This window comes from Periophthalmus magnuspinnatus, chromosome 10 (assembly GCF_009829125.3).
Source record: "Periophthalmus magnuspinnatus isolate fPerMag1 chromosome 10, fPerMag1.2.pri, whole genome shotgun sequence".
Lineage (NCBI taxonomy): Eukaryota > Metazoa > Chordata > Actinopteri > Gobiiformes > Gobiidae > Periophthalmus > Periophthalmus magnuspinnatus.
The window spans coordinates 30,501,433-30,518,278 of record NC_047135.1 but is presented as its reverse complement, the minus strand read 5'-3'; the positions used below and the strand labels follow the sequence as shown (position 1 = coordinate 30,518,278).

At 36.6% G+C, this 16,846-nt stretch overlaps 5 protein-coding genes across 6 annotated transcripts; 3 read left to right on the top strand and 2 right to left on the bottom strand.

Moving 5' to 3' along the window:
- The first annotated feature begins 262 nt into the window (after nucleotides 1-262).
- mcts1 (MCTS1 re-initiation and release factor) lies at nucleotides 263-2,062 on the top strand. The gene is made up of 6 exons (XM_033974024.2): nucleotides 263-436; nucleotides 764-916; nucleotides 1,004-1,101; nucleotides 1,179-1,312; nucleotides 1,410-1,477; nucleotides 1,545-2,062. Exons 1-6 carry the CDS (start codon nucleotides 426-428, stop codon nucleotides 1,624-1,626), a joined length of 546 nt encoding a protein of 181 aa, XP_033829915.1. The 5' UTR covers nucleotides 263-425; the 3' UTR covers nucleotides 1,627-2,062.
- Nucleotides 2,063-2,515: 453 nt separating this feature from the next.
- On the bottom strand, nucleotides 2,516-3,563 carry c1galt1c1 (C1GALT1-specific chaperone 1). Its single transcript, XM_033974023.2, has one exon. The coding sequence runs from the start codon at nucleotides 3,561-3,563 to the stop codon at nucleotides 2,613-2,615; it is 951 nt and encodes a 316-aa protein (XP_033829914.1). The 3' UTR covers nucleotides 2,516-2,612.
- Nucleotides 3,564-6,584: 3,021 nt separating this feature from the next.
- Nucleotides 6,585-7,719, top strand: urp1 (urotensin-related peptide 1). 2 transcript variants are annotated; one of them, XM_033973741.2, is made up of 5 exons: nucleotides 6,585-6,829; nucleotides 6,948-7,076; nucleotides 7,142-7,182; nucleotides 7,267-7,372; nucleotides 7,573-7,719. In XM_033973741.2, exons 1-5 carry the CDS (start codon nucleotides 6,727-6,729, stop codon nucleotides 7,602-7,604), a joined length of 411 nt encoding a protein of 136 aa, XP_033829632.1. In that variant the 5' UTR covers nucleotides 6,585-6,726; the 3' UTR covers nucleotides 7,605-7,719. The 2 variants fall into 2 exon arrangements, with proteins under 2 accessions (XP_033829632.1, XP_055080846.1); XM_055224871.1 differs by lacking the exon at nucleotides 7,573-7,719 and having other exon boundaries at nucleotides 7,267-7,485.
- A 289-nt stretch (nucleotides 7,720-8,008) lies between these two features.
- On the bottom strand, nucleotides 8,009-10,913 carry clic2 (chloride intracellular channel 2). The gene is made up of 7 exons (XM_055224870.1): nucleotides 10,796-10,913; nucleotides 10,620-10,712; nucleotides 9,845-9,954; nucleotides 9,253-9,378; nucleotides 9,059-9,159; nucleotides 8,634-8,815; nucleotides 8,009-8,254 (listed from the first exon to the last, which is right to left on the bottom strand). Exons 2-7 carry the CDS (start codon nucleotides 10,671-10,673, stop codon nucleotides 8,096-8,098), a joined length of 732 nt encoding a protein of 243 aa, XP_055080845.1. The 5' UTR covers nucleotides 10,674-10,712; nucleotides 10,796-10,913; the 3' UTR covers nucleotides 8,009-8,095.
- Nucleotides 10,914-13,278: 2,365 nt separating this feature from the next.
- Nucleotides 13,279-16,804, top strand: si:ch73-335m24.2 (protein eva-1 homolog C). The gene is made up of 7 exons (XM_055224771.1): nucleotides 13,279-13,532; nucleotides 14,204-14,409; nucleotides 14,678-14,801; nucleotides 14,911-15,063; nucleotides 15,402-15,545; nucleotides 15,619-15,690; nucleotides 16,264-16,804. The coding sequence occupies exons 1-7, from the start codon at nucleotides 13,448-13,450 to the stop codon at nucleotides 16,584-16,586; spliced, it is 1,107 nt and encodes a 368-aa protein (XP_055080746.1). The 5' UTR covers nucleotides 13,279-13,447; the 3' UTR covers nucleotides 16,587-16,804.
- Nucleotides 16,805-16,846: the final 42 nt, after the last annotated feature.

The following is a 16,846-nucleotide window of genomic DNA, read 5'->3' as shown; positions in this document are numbered from 1 at the left end:
AAATTACATAGGCTATATGTAACAAAAGAAATAAACAATGCACAATATTGTTATTCGTCAGTAACTGGCATGTGAACGAATTAAGTTATTCCATTTCATATTCCACTTTTTTTGCGCAACAGGTCTTGCGTTTATGGTTATGCATTACATACTTTTTATGTTAAAGCGTTAAAATGTGGTATGCATTTCATTTGTGATACATTTTGAACGGTCTTGAAATTAATGGCAACGTGCGTAAACGTACCATCAGCATGACGTAAGACGCAAAACACGCCTCAACTTCCACAGTTAAACAAGCGTGGATTGCTAAGAAGTACTTTATAATAATTTATATGTATTGTATTTTAACGAGTACATGACTTACCCATCATTGTAGTCTCTGCAACCTTTGGGGAAATCAAGCCGACGCGATTCAATCAAGCACGATGTTCAAAAAGTACGTTTTTTAAAAATACATTTTGAGTCTTTAGCTTGTAACAGCTAGCTATGTAGCTATCGCCAGCATTTCTAAATGTTCAGCTTCATGTATTTAAAAACGACGTGATTGAAATATTTAGACGAAATCCACCAGAAACATTTCGTCAATATAGCCGACATATTCTTTGTGGGTGAATTTGAAAAGAAAATTTAATCCCAATAAATGAATGGCACTGTGACTGTAGTAATAGCAAGGTTGTATGTACTCGGGTGATTGTCTGACCTGGTGAGGATCTGTTTGTTCTTTGCTGTATCTGCTTATAAACACTTTATTTGGTTGTTTTAGATTTGATGAGAAAGAAAACGTGTCCAATTGTATCCAGCTGAAAACATCGGTGATTAAAGGAATCAAGAATCAGCTATTGGAACAGTTCCCGGACATTGAGTCATGGCTCAATCATATAATGCCCAAAAAGGATCCTGTCAAAATAGTGAGATGGTATACACTTTTTTTTTTCTTCTAATGAGCGCTATTTCTTGTAGTACTTTAAATGAACATTTGACCACGTTTTCTGCTTCCCTGTAGTCATGAACACATTGAAATTTTGACTGTCAATGGAGAATTGCTTTTCTTCAGACAAAGGGAAGGGCCATTCTACCCCACTCTCCGACTGTTGCATAAATGTGATATTTCATTATTAATTATGCTTGTTTGTTGCTTTTATATATACTCTGACCCACTTGTCTCCGTCTCTTCATAGATCCATTTATTCTCCCACACCAGCAAGTGGACAAAGGGGCGATCAAATTTGTCTTAAGTGGAGCTAACATCATGTGTCCTGGCCTAACATCACCTGGTGCTAAACTTTATCCAGCTGAGGCTGACACAGTAGTTGTATCCTTTCAAATGAACACACAGTTTTTAGAACTTCATAGTATATTTTGTTGTCTGTCTTCATTGTCATGTTATTTTTCCTAAATAAATAATTTAGGCTATAATGGCTGAAGGTAAACAACATGCACTCTGTGTTGGCGTCATGAAGATGTCTGCTGAAAACATGTATGGCGTTTTAAAACATATTAATAATATTAATATTAATATATATTAATAGTTTTATTTCTTACAGAGAAAAAGTCAACAAAGGAATTGGGATTGAAAATGTCCATTATTTGAATGATGGATTATGGCACATGAAGACGTATAAATGAGAATTTGCACCTGCAATGCAAGATCAGAAAAAGCAGAGGTTCTGAAAGAGACACTGTTTAGTTATGGACTTGCCGGGTAACCGGACACATCATAAATGTGTTTGTGGGCAAGCAAAAAAAAAATATCCATAAAAATCAGTTAAATAATTAATTTGGAATTTATGTTCTGTCTGTACCAATAAATGAGGCACCTGCTGCCATGTACTGGTCTAGGATGTCAGTTTGCCTTCATTATTCTATTTAGACTTTGCCTGAATAGAAATACATTTATTTTCCATTGAAACTGATTTGAGGTATACTCAACTTAATATTAAAATTTTACCTATTTATAATAAAAGTGAAATTTCTGTAGTTGTATGGTTAATGGTCTATTCATATTTGTGTGATGGATTGCTATATCACCCACCCACAGACACAATTTAAAGTTAAGTTGGTTTACAATTTTATTTATTCCTTCATCAAAGTAGCATTCAAGCTATAATCTGACACCAGCATTTCACCTTTGACTTTGTACAAAAATGGCACCACAAGACCAAATAAAACAATGCCAAGCATACCAATGAAGCAATTATTAAAAAAAAAAGTTTGTATGGTGTCTAAATGAATAAAATGAAAACTACATTTATTTCACTAACTGAAAAGACCTTCATATGGAGATATGATAAAAGCACAAACAACGTGCCTTGTTTTGACCTGCCACCAATGCAGAATTTCAACATACTATATAATATACAAAAAAACTATACAAACACTTTTCGCTTTAGTGATTAAGATTATAAATAAGTAAAATCAAACAAACTCCCAATTCCCATCCATCTTAAATTGTGCCAATCACCAAAAAGAACATGGTGTCAGAATTGTGCAAATAGTACAAGATATAGAAAAGTATTGTTCCCTTCCCACTAGGATCCAGTTTCACAAAGACAATAGAAAAATATACATATTTGCAGTCACAGAAGCAAAATATCACTGTTACTCTAAAATAATTAGTCATTGTCAGAACCTTCGGGGGGGTAAAATTCTAATAAGTCATGAAAATCATGCCCATAGGGACGCAATCTGTATACTCCAAACATCATAACCTGCATTTGATTTGGAGACATCCCACCAAATGTGATGGCCATATCAGAACAGCAGCCCTCCACAACATTGGTGGGATTTTCTTTTATGCTGTCTGATATTAGGCTGGCAACACTCTTGCTGTTGAAAAGGCCCTTGCCGTGCACATCTTCTCCATTTTCAGCAAAAACACCCTTGTATTTAAGGCATTCTGCCAGCTGCTTGTCCTCGCTTAGCTTCCACAGTGCACGGCCTCTTTCAGGACATTTGTCCTCATCCTCAAATACATCCACCAGTCTTTTCAAGGCTTCATGACTTAAAACAATGCCACTGTCATAGGAGACGTACTCCAGCTCTCCTGACTTCATGGCATGACCAAGATAGAATGGTTCTTTTGGATCCTTTGTGAGTACCAGATACTTGAGGTTCTCAATAATGGCAAATGTTGTTGGCTGTGCAATAAAAAACCACTGCAGGTCTCCAGCATTATCATAAGCATGTTTCAGAGCCTTCCGCATCCTTGCCCAGTCATCCTTATCATTCAAGTCTATGGCCTCAAGGGCTTTAGATGATTCTGAGGTGTAAAACACAGGCTTGTCACAGTGTTTGCTCCAGGTGTCCAAAGCAGTGGCCCAGTAAACTAGGATTTTTGGTTGGACCATGATGACACAATATACACGAACTTGATTACTCAACTCTTTAAGTTGATCATCACTCAAACGTTTTAACTCATCTTTGCTAGCAGCCTTAACATGATGATGATGGTGCTGTTCGTCTGGTTTTGTCTCAGTGGTGAAATTGGCGAGGAGTGACAGGACAATGCAGAAAACACCTCCTAGCACCATCCCCTTAATGAAAGAGCCTCCTTCAGACAACATTTTGGTGATGGGTACTGCAGAGAAAAGTACACACAACAGAAAGCGTCATATGCAGAACGTTGAACATAGACAAAAAGTGATTTGAGACGTAGATAGAAATATAATAGGTATAGAGGTCAACAAATAATGCCCATTCCCAAATGATACCCTTTGGACTTGTTATGGTATTCTTTAGCATAAATCTTTATTTGTATTATTATGGATAATTTTGACCTAACCTTCATAATACTATCTGTTATGTTGTTATGTCTTTTGTGTCTGGCGTCAAAGCCACTTCAATTAGACCAAACTGGCAAGATTGTTTTGGTGGTATAAATACTCTGTATTGTTTACATTTGTCAGCTGAGGCCGAGACGACACCGTTAGGGACACAGCTCTTTGACAATTGTGCACAATTGATTCAATAAACCAGACCTTTGATTCAAGACAACTTCTCTGTTTATTTTTATATCTTTAAGACTTCTTGACCATAGAAATTCCACAACAGACTGTATGCAGCTAATAACATGTCCTGCATTTAGCTACCTTCTGTTAGAGTTATTCTTTTAAATATCTAGACATTTAAAAGAAAAAATAAAATCACATTATTAAAAATGTATCATTTTAAACATAAGTCCGAAGTGGAGGCTTTTTCATAGAGAAAATTTACAACTTTTTCCATTTTGTTTTAATAATGACGCTGTCTTTGTAATAAAAAAAACAAAACATTTTCTTAGGAATAGTTGTAATTGTGTTATTCAGCGTATACACAAGATTAATATAACAGTCAATGATTGTTTCAGTAGCTGGTTAGTCGACTTATTCTGGTTGATTAATGGGAAAAGTACAAATGGATATCCCACTGATGGATATCCTGCTGATGGGCAATGAGGTACAAGTGACTTGCCTGAAAACAACGACAGTTTCTCATTGAGTAAGTGCTTCTTCAGTGTAGCACCTAACTGTCCCGTTCAAGTACTAACCAGTTTGACGAAGATAACAGGTTAAACGAAACAGACTCTTCGGAATTTTCTGGCAACTGAATACACATAGCTTGCAAATGCCTGAAAACTCGGTATGAACATTAGGTTACACAATTACTATTTAATGCAGCACTAATAGTGCTTCTAAAACATACCTTAAAATCTAAAGAGAGCTGCTCGCTCACGTCTGTTCCCACTTAGACAAGCGCAAGCCACTTTCTGCATACAGTATTTAAAGCTAACATGTTAGCAACATATTGTTAGTTCAAACTTACTATCAGATCCTTTGGCGTTTCTGCTTCGTCGTCACTTATAAATATCCCGTTTGGTAGGATTTACGGACATAAGTAGTAATAAACTAAAGTAGATACATTTTTCAGGTTAAATTGCTTCAATTAACTTGATATAACTGCTCCTGGTGTAGCCAACTTCCGCGTTTCTGGTCAGGTGATTTAGATAGAGCCACGTTATCAAAATAGTTCCGCCCACTTCTTCTTCGTCTAGGAATGAAATCATAAAACATCCTGTAACTTTTGTCAACAGCGTCGGATTCAGACAAGCCCAGTGTAGCGTCTGTGTATTTTGTAAACATATATTTCCAATATAGCACTGGAAATATGAAATCACATGTCAAACTAGGGTGGATATGCCCCGGTTTTCTTCTTCGCAACACTTCAAATTTGGCCAGAACACACTAAACCCATGTGCGATTATCAATTACCTTTATATATATATATATATATATATATATATATATATATATATATATATATATATATATATATATATATATATATATATATATATATATATATATATATATATATATATATATATATATGATTTTGGGTGTGGTCATGCTGAATTTTCAACAAAATGTAAATTTTTAGAAATTTTCTAAAAAAATATATATATATTACAAATTAACACAATAATATACAATTTATATACCTGTGGTATTAAATTGCTCCACTGCCCCTTGAACTTTTGAATGGGCCCCAAAAAATGTGTTTGTCACTGACTTACCATACTGAACAAAAAAAATCCAATGATGGCATACTTCTATTTCTTGTTACCATGGAAACATCCAACATTTATCATAGAATTCCATGGGCTTTAGTTAACTGGGATGAAAAAATTTGTTTGTCACAGACCATTGAAATTTGCCACACATATTCCACACATCATCCTGTGTACCCACGGTCACAAGGGGTGGCAAGGGCCTATATCGCTGGGGGCGGCTTTAAGTATTATTATTATATTTGACTTTTTTCACTTTTCATCACAAGATGCCTCTTGACCTGTGCATAACTAAATTTGTATTCATATTTACCACAGATATTCATCCAATATTAAGATAACCTGTCTTGCCTTTTTGACTTGGTCTCATTCACCCTTTTAAAGAATGTTCCATGATATTACAAGAGTCAGTGTTGTTTTCTTTCTTCAGTGCAATTTCAGACATTTTGACAACCACATAAATCATGGGAGACATTTCATCCGAGCCAAATTATTGACCTATCAGTTTGACAAAAGCAAGAACTCTGTAAGATATATTGTTACTGTGCTTTTGATCTTATACTTTGTCCAAAGCCAAGCAAACAAATAATAGCAATAGAAAGTCAACTTTACACCTGTTTTCCCAAATGTTTTGATATTAAACCTAAGCATTAACTAAGAGAAGGTTACATTATTGGATAATATATTTTGCAGCCTTGACAAAAGTAGGCTTATTCTATTTTAGGCAAGAGGTACAAAAGAAGACTGACAACACGAGGAGCAGGAATATGGTCAGCTGTTGTCCTTAGACATAATGTGTGTGATTGTAATTGTAAACACCTTGCCACATGTGACACACTTTTTATGTTGGCACTGGTGTGTGATGTCAGTGAAGATCGTGGGCAGGTCATCAGATGTCAGACATAAAGCATTGGCCCTTTGCTGGTCAGTTGCTGATTGCTACAGCAAAGTAAACATTTGTTAGGTCTCTCTGAACAAGCTGAGATAGGCTTGAGCTCAATTGACAGCGTCCCTTAAATTGTGTCTATGACGCCTGGTCCATCGCGTCAAAACCATTATGTAGGAGATTGGCTGTGATGATAATGTATTGATCATTCAGTGATGGATGACTGCTCAGGATATATAAGTACAGCTTGCCTGGGTAAGGCTATAGTCCAGTTGTGGTGACTCTGGAAGGCATCATGCTTTCTTTAGCTCTGGTATACCTTGTAGCTGCTCTTTGTACAGCCAGAAGGACATATGCTGTACCCCTGTATCCAGACTCCAGCTTGGAGCCACAGGCAGGTAGGACTGAATGATTTTTATACTTAATAATTTACTTGACTTCTTAAAAATGTATTTCAATTAATATATTAGCTATTGTTTCAAATCATAATTGAGTTTAGTTGCTTTGTATTCTCAGAATTTATTCAGAAGCTTGTAACAGAGGTGGAGGAGGGAGGCAACACTGCAGAGGTGGAACAGAGAGAGATGAACAACCTGTATCCTTTGCTAATGCAACACAGCTCTGGGAGAGACTCCTGGACTAAAGGTAACTTTCAACATGTAAAAAAAACACTGCATTTGAGACCAATAACCATTTCCATTTGTTTAAAGGAGTCAAAAAGTCTGCCAATGAGGAAAAATATGCTAACATGGTAATAAATAAATAAATAAATAAAAATTTAAATGATCATGCAACAGCATCTGTGAATATATACTTTGTTACTTGCTGTTTTTAGGTGGAAGACCTGAAAGAGGTCATTTTAAAGATGGCTGCTGCTGACAAGCTTCGCTCTCAGGATTTTATAAGATCAGAGCAGAGCCTGCCAAAGACAAGCAAGAGAGGTATAGGACCGTTGTTCCGGTATATTTTGTCATTCAACTCAAACATATGTATGTATGTATGTATGTATGTATGTATGTATGGCACGAGCAGAAGTGTTTATGTTTGAGTTATGTTTGAGTTGAATGGCAAAATATAATGGAACAACAGTCCCAAGTTGTATTAATTAAGTATTGTTGTTGTGTTTTTTTTTCCCCCACAGCCTGTTTCTGGAAATACTGTGTGACCAACTGAACAAAAGAGAGCTTTCTTTACAACCTTTGTGGAAACACCTCCTCTCCTCTCTTCATTGTACTTTTATTTATCACCTTTCCCTGATAAACAGAAAATATATTTTTGAAGTTGTACAGTTGTCTTTTATTGTGGGAAAAAAATTAAACTGAAAATGAGAAATGCCAGTTGTCCTTGTTTATAATTACACACAGATTTGAAAGTTAACATTTACCAGGATTTTTTTGAAGAAAGGAAATAATGCATTGAAGAATAATAATAACAGTTTAAATTGCTGCACACTACATGATCTTAGAGGTGAATAATCATGAAAGCACATACATATTTACACTATAAACAAAAATCTACTACATTACTATATTGACAGTCACTTGGCAGTCATTGCACATTTGGCCCCACCAGTGATGCTCATGAAAACCGTGACTTATTGCAGTGTTGTGACAAGTAACGCCCCCTGGCTGTTGCCGTTAGTAAATGCAGAATGACAACAGGTTTTATTTCCTTTTGGCCACACCAAGGTAAGCTTTTTCTATCTCAATATCAGCAGGACATGTCTGTTTGAACTCCTCTCTTTCATAGGCATTCTGGAGGTATCGCCACACACCTGTGAACTCTTTTGGAATCTCAAAGTCACAGTATTTCTTGGCAGCAACCTAAAAAACAAATGTGAGAATTAAGTGGACCTTACAAAAAATGTGATGAATTACATAAAAAACAACCATGTGTTAAAAGTGCACTGTGTAACTTTTTTATGGAGTGTATGTCTCGACTGAGCTGTCATTGGTTTGCCTGAAATGTTCCATAGTATGACATTAATTTACTCATATTATTCATCATGGCATCAAGTAGATGACCTCACTTTCATAAGTTTATGAAATAGCAAAATGATTCCTGGTAAGTGGTTCCCATGTCCCTACTTGTGTAATTAGTAAACCATTTAACCCTTTACACCCCAATAGTCTAATTTTATTTAGTGTCAAGGGTGTCCCCTCAATTCATTTTTGGATAGTAAAAGGGACTAAGATGACTGACCCTGATCACATGTAGTTTAGGCAGTAGGTTGCAGTCTGCTAATGTCAGACGGTCCCCATCCAGAAACTTCCTTTTGGAGACGGTGACAGTGTCCGTGGAGTTGTGGTCAATCTCCTCTGGCAAGGGTGAGTTCAGATAGTCATCCAGGCGCTTGAACTCTCGCAAAAGGTTTTTCTGCTGGACTATATGAACAAACATTTTTTCTTAGTTGTTCTCCATATTTGTAGAGTTGTAAATCAGTCTGTACTCATCATCATAACTGTTTCTTACATATTTGTTTGATTTAAAGTCCATTTATTTACATTCATGGCAATTGCGTCTTTAGCTATTGTTTTGCTCTTTTATCTTGGTGTGGACGGGAACAGTTCAGTATTTTATTATAAAACCAATGACAAGAGGACATAGATAACTTCTTCAGTACTTACATGCATTATTTGGACTGTTCTTGATGAAAGCTGAGAACTTTGCAAAAATATCTGCTCCCACATCAAATGATTCTTTGTTTATGGGACTGAGATTAGGATATCTGTGGAACGTAGATACGTATGTTGAAGAAAATGAAAATCAATACATCTTCAACAAACTATTTTTATCCATAATACTAGGATTGTGTCAATACCTGGGTGGGGCAAGCATTTGCTCAAGGAACTCTTCAATTTTGATGAAGTCAGTCTTGAGAGTGCCGTTGTAGAGAAGGAATGGTGGATTGGTTCCAGGTGCTAAGTCTTTCAATTCTGCTGGTTTTCTATGGTGGACATACAGATAATATTGTGGTTATTCTTGCTTAGAGAATTCAAGTGTGAAGGTCAAAGGCCAAGTATGCTGATGGTATTTGACTTAAGCACACTCCATGTTGCTTGATTATGAAAACGTTGCTATGGGAGTGGTTGCTTGTGTGCCTTCTGAATCATCCAGCTTTGAAATTTCCCAATCTTCTTTACTTACTTCTAATTAGCCTGAGAAATGTTTACAATACACGCTCTCAGTTTAAGACACTATTTGTTTGTGAGCAACACAGCACTCTTTGTACAAACCAAAATAACAAGCCCCTGTCCAGAGCTGTGGTAAATGGAAACCAAACACCTTTTGGAAGTGGCTTACAAGAAAAAAAAAATCTATATTTCCCTTAAAGAGGTTTGTGTGAAAGTCCCTGCCACCAGATGCTCAGGAAGTGTGTGTTTTTGCCCTGAGAGGGGGTGATGGGGACTCACTTCCTCATGTCAACGGTGGTCACTGTGAACTTGACTCCTTTTAGCCACAGGACCATGAAGAGGCGCTGGCAAAACGGGCAGTTCCCTACGTTTTCACCATCATGTCCAGCCTGAAATACGCACACAAGCACAGGAAAGGCATTTGAACTTCAGACATCCTTAAGGTCATTCGCATTGTGTCCCATTTGCTGATAAAGACAGACATAGCCTTGCATGCCAAGAATTTTTGACACTCACTACTAAAACATCTCACAAATGATTATTAGCTTCATTATTATGTTATATGTTACAATTATGTGTTATTACAAGTAACAACAATATGAAAAAGAAAACAAAAAAGTGTATTTAAATTTGTATATCAAATATTCTCAAACCAAACCAAGAATTTCTCTGCTCTTTAGCAGCTAATATGTCCTCACCTTGTCACCAATATCTGATAGACACTATGATTTGGAAAAAAGTGAACTAATATACAATTCTACATTTCAGTTCCCTGACTACTAATAGTATTTGTGGGTGTGCCCGGTCCCACATGGGGCTCCTCACTGCCTCTGAGTGCAGCCAGATAAGCTAGGCCATCTGCGACTATGCTCCACTGATAAATAAATAAAACCACAACATAAACATTTTAACACCTGACGTCTGGAAGAAAGTCGCTTTACTAACTGAGATCTTGTTAACATTGCTTTACAGACATCTGATGTGATTAATCAGACCACATTTTAAACATGTAATGAACAGTGAATTACACACATAAATTTAGAGAAGAAATTACCTTGATGAACAGCTCAATACTAGGTTCCTTGTCAGAGTTTTGTCGCAGTGCCATGATATCCTCACAAAATATTGTCCACAACTTTCAAAAGTCCTTGTGTGGAGAAACAAAATCCAAACTGAGAACACAGCTAAGGTTTGTCGAGCGTCTTGATGTTGAAATCAGGAGTTGCACACCTCAGTACTGTTGACTGGGCTTAGACGGGAGCTCCTTGGAGACTATCACTCTGAGCATACTTCACAAGTCAGGAAAAGAGGGAGGATCCAAAAGACTGAGAGAGAGAATGGGTGGGGGTACTACCTTTTATAAACTGATGTCAGAAAAAGCTCAAAATAGCACCAATGACTGTTGCGATATGCAGGAACTGAAAGTCAAAGGGGACAACCAAATCATTAAAGTAAAGTTAGACTACATTTTCGCTACTTAAACTATATTTGAGAATGTGCCTTTTTTATTTTATTTATTTATTTATTTGTATTTGTATTTTTTTTTATTATTTTTTTTACAAATTTTGACAATCTGGGCACAGTTAATAATAATAATAATAATTTCCATAACTGTTAACTAGCAACCATAAGGGCAAATGCTTGTCTTATTTTGACCATTAAAATATATGACAACACCTTTATTTTGTTAAATGAATGTTTGAACTCTCAGAAAAATATGCTTCTTGTTTGTAAATTGTTGAATTTTTGATGGAAATTGTATACTGATGACATAGATAGGAAGATGCATTTTAATTTTTTCTTAACTCAGCGCTACTTCCTCTAATTTTCAACTTTTTGTTTCTACTTTTCTTCCCAAACTGCCACTTGACTGACTAAAACTATGCAATTTATATTTACCACAAGTACTATCCTACCAAACAAAGTAATAGAGAAAAAACATGAAAACCTGTCAAATGCACTTTAACCGCGACACTGTATTAAATTCACTGGAAAGGGGTAAGACATCTACTTTTAATGAGACATGGCTGACAACTAATCTAATTGTATCCCAGGGAAGACAATAAAATAGTCTTAAGTAGTTGGGAACAGTGGTGAAAGCGTACAGCCAAGACAAGAAAACAGATTCACCTCTGAAAGTATTATCTTACATGGGAAGAACTGCATTTGTTTTTAGTGCAAACAGAAAGTGAAGCGCTGGTGATTTGTTATCAGAAAAAAATGCTTGTTGAATACACTACTAACTGCATATTGGCTTGGAAATAGTTGTGTTGCGCAACATGTGAAATTGGTTCTTTCAAAATTTTGACCCAAACTTGCATTCTAACCCAATGAATAATACATTTTAATGCTGACACAGTATTCTCTGGTATCCTGGTCAACAATTTTGGTTAAACTTTTTGTTAATATGATTTCCACATACTGTATGATAAACAGACCTGAAGGTTCTTTACAGCAATTATTCTCTGTTGACATTTCTTTGGGGGAGTGAACGGAATTTCCATGTAGAATGAGGTGGGAGTGCCACGCCAATCTGCACTATGATTAAAGTTGTTGGGTCCTGTTTTTCAGTGTTAGAGGTTTTGTCAATACATCGTTGTCATAGCAATGAAGACAAATCAAAACATATTATCTTTTGAGTGAAAGTTTTGAAAGTCCTCACAATGTCACCTATACACAAAAAGCTGAAACTCATGGAATAATTTTAGCCACTTCCTTATATTATCTGTATCTATCTATCATCTACAGATTTTTAGAGCTCCATTATGCAACGTTTGTAAAAGACACACAAAATAAAGCATGACAGGATAAGGGGAGATTTCCTGATGAGTATTCCTGGAAGCTGAGCAACACTGGAAAAGCTTGTGACCTCTTGCTTCCCATTTGAAAGAGAAAATAGGAACCCAGTGTCATGGAGGTAGATTACACGTATCTGTTTTGAACACACACAGCCAGCAGCTGGAAGTGGCTCTGGAAACAAGTGCCTTATCTTCACAAGCAGGACCACACACACTGCACATACACAACAGAAAGTTTTGATTTTTGACATAATCATCACTCAGTTCATGTAGTGTTTTTTTTATGTATTTATTTATTTATGTTTGCCATTCCCAAAATGTAAAATGTAACTCAATATCATTTAAAAATCCTGCAACCATAAATCAAGGTATGACTATAAACACATTACACATTAATACCAAAACACATTTGTTTCAAGATATAAGCTGCTATTATTTAACATTGTTCATCGATCAAGTGAAAGTAAAAATCAAATATAAATCAAATTTTGATTTACTGATCTTTTTATGTAATAATAAATAATAATATTGCATTAGTTTTACACAGCACTTTTCCAGATGCTCAAAGTCAGAATTCCCAGCGTTCTCCCATCCAAATACTAACCTGCCCCGCTCAGTTTCTTTGACAAGGAGGTTTGTACATGTATGATGTGTACATTCCTGTTTGTGTTTTGGTTCTCAAGACGATTTTCCAGTCAGAAAGCAGAACAAGCTTCACAGCTCCGTAGCTCCTGCAGCTCCTCACTCAGATCCTGAATAATCCTGATTATCAGTTTACTATTAGCTCATGATATTATGTGTTCCCAGTTTATGACAGCCAATGGTTTAGTTGTGATTTTTTTTTGTCGAGGATGGAGCACATTTACATTTTTATTAATGTCTTCTGCTTTTTTATAATTTTGCAGTTTAATCTACAAGTTTACCATTATAATCTTAATAGCACTAGTCTTTCAGCAGTGGATTTTATGGCTAAATGGGGGAGTTGTTTCTTGTAAACACAATAGCACCATTGACCCATTGACTGTGTGTTCCATGTGCAGTGGTTTTCACAGCAACACTGAGGTTTGTCATAAAGGAGGTTATCATGACACTTCCATATCAGCTGTGGCCTATCTTTATTCTTCTTATTTTGGAAATACAAATCACATCTTCAGCCCCTGACTTCTCAAGTAAGTTCTGTTTTACTAGATAAATGCTTACTTTTTTATTTGCTTTAGATGATCTGTAAAGGAAGTTGTATGCTAAACTTCTTTCCCAATTTCTGACATCCTTCCTGTTCAAGGCAGCTGGTGCAACTCACATCAAGTCACTTTGTGGCTTAAGGTCACAGGCCATTGGTCCAACATGCTGTGAACTTCCCAAACTAATGAATAACAGTTGATTTATGAAGTATGTTTTATTTGTATTTGTTTTTTTCCCCATTATGATGCATTCCAATGGAAAATGTAAATACTGTTTGGATATTTGTTACCCAAATTTTGTTGGTTATATAGGAGGCAGATATTCTGACGGCATGATTTCAAACTATTAATAGCTCATTGTAAGCAGGCGCCTGGTACTGCCCCTTGTTTGCTCCCTGAGGAGTGGAGCTACCCTCTCAGAGACACATGTCGTCAATACAAGAACAGGAAACACAGATGGGAGGGAGAGACTCTTACATGTGTGGTCATAGTCCAAATATTGTCTCGGAGAACTACACCCAAAAAATGAGACACCACCCAGTCAACAATGGCGTGCATACTGCATTTATCATATATAACTGAGGCCATCGATGACAAATAAGCTAATGTATGTATAGTGACACATTTCCTACAATTTTATACATTTTTTTTTTCTACAGTTCACCTTCACTCTATCCTGAAGAACCACACAGCCCATGCCTGTGAAAATGACATCCTCACCATTGTGTGTCCACCCAGAACTTCTGTAGTGGTTCTATCTGCCTTCTATGGACGCCGTGTTCTCGGCCCACCTCTTTGCCTTTCTACTAGCCCAAACAACATGATGGAGGAGGACACACATTGTACATCTGCATTTGCTATTGAGGTACACTCCAAATCATTTCCTCGTAAGGGCAGGCCAAATCAATCAGAAATAGAAGGGCAACAGGCCACACATATTGTTTGTGCATAAAGACTTGAATTGTATTCAGTAATTATCCTCTTTAAGAGGACAGTTTACACTCCTCTCCTTTCAAACTTAGTGCACAATTTATAGATAACCCTTAGACGAGACTTCATCAGAGCTAATTCAGACCTTTTGAAGGGCAAGATTGGACCCTCTGCTCCATATGCATTTCGTTATATGTTTACAGAAAGTTCGATCAGAGTGTCAAGATCGACAGTCGTGTCACATCTCTGTTTTAAGCCTGTTTTTTGAGAAAGACCCGTGTCCACTCACCACCAAATACCTCCAGGTTTCATATAAGTGCCAGCCACGTATGTCATAACAAGCATTTTTAATGTTCTGTTTTCTTCATAAAATTTGAATATAATAAAAAAAATAAAAAATAGACCATTTTATTTGAATTTGATATTTTTTCCTTAGAGCACCACAGAACACGACTGGCGTGTGAAAATGAACATCTGCGGTTGCTTTGTAAAAACAGCACAGTTCTTGCCATCTACTCAGCCACATTTGGACACCTGCTACATGGAAGTCCCAACTGCAGCAAAGAACCAGGATCTTACACAGACATGGGTCAGAGACAAGAGTCACCTAGTGGACAAACATTTAAATACATGCACAGTAGCCTTGTCAGCAGCTAGACCAGTGGTATAGGTTAGAAATGATTTTCACTGCACTGCTGTTTACTAAAGACAGTTACATAGGGGTAATGTTTATTCTTGCCATATTAGGATGCTTATTCATGTCAGTTAACTGTCACTGGCTTGCTTCATCTTTTACAATTTCTTGTCACCTCTTTTAATCTGTGTGATTCACAACAGTGAATAAATGAAATGCCTCTATAAGGAGTATGTCACTTACTCCACTGTTGATGATAAAATTAAATTGTCTAGAAAATAATTGTGTTACAGAGTGTGTGTCTGCCACGGCTTTGAGGAAGGTGTCCCGCAGATGCCATGGCAAAGAGAGTTGCTCACTAGTGGCAGATGTTATGACCTTTGGAGACCCCTGTTTCCCAGGGACCAGGAAGCACCTGCGAGTGTCCTTCACTTGTGGTGGGTAAAATAAAATATAGTTTACTTTATTTTAGCTTTTGCTTTAAACAAAACTTCTCACTTCTTTTTTTAGTTCCCCAATATCTTCTGACAGATGTGGGATTTGGCTCAACAAATCCTTTCATGATCTCGGACTATACCCATGGTAAGATTAATTGTCTTTTTACCATATACAGGTGGGAACAATGGCCCTTCATTCAGGCCTCATTATATCTGTATCGACTTTTGGGAGATGATAAAGAAGTGCTGGACATTTGCACGGGCAGACTTTGGTGTTGGTTAAAAATGCACAAGGCCAAAACTTGCATTCAAGTTAAAAGCTACCTTTTACCTTTTGTTGAGTAGAGATTGGTAATTCCATGGCTGAAATCACCTAAATAATTCTAGTGAAGGTGTATGGAGTTTAAAAACACAGTGGAGTGTGTTTTTAAACTCCATAACACATGACATCACAAGGTGTAACAGAGTGTTTTCTGTTTGAGAGAAGAACTCAGCCTAAATATGTATGGCTTGTGTTAAACATACGTGAATGAAACAAAACACAACTCCATGTATGTTTATGATGAGGAAACAACATTATAAAATAGATCAGAAAATAGTATGGGCCCTTTAAGTGGTTAATAACAATGATGAAGAAATAAGTGGGTCTATATGTTATGCAGGTGAAAGGCCTACTCTTCCAATGTGAGAAATAGCATTCTTAACTACTTCTGTCCAGATTTTCCCGAAAAAGTGGTATTGTACTTTGTCTCTGGCATCTGTGCTGGTCTGGTGTTTCTGCTTTGCCTCTTTGGTCTTCGCTCGATGTCCACACTCGTCAAAGATGTTAAAGAAATGGTGTCTGGTTTGAATGATGAGCTATCCCAAAGACATTGTCAGAGCATCAGGGAAGACCTCTTTGAAGATGAACTCTCAGACACATCATCCTTCCGCTGCCTCACAAAGTCACACTGCTCTGACATGCATAGTTCTTCAATGTTGACTTTACAGATGGCAGAACAAGAGGTACAGCAAAGAGAACTGCCCAGAGACAACAGTTAGGCAGTTAGTAACACAAAGACTGCAGCTTATAGGCCTATTCACCTTCACTGTCAATGTATGCCCTAAAAATAATGTAATATACCATTAACACCATACCAGCTTGCCTTATTTTTTCATTTTATCAAGCAAACCTTCAACAAATGCACTATGCTGTTGCAATATAACTGTGTGCGTGTGTGTGATGTACAAACAAAACAAAAGAAATAAAACAATTTGTCAATAAAATATGTGTAATAGACTTATTTTTTTTAAGAATTATG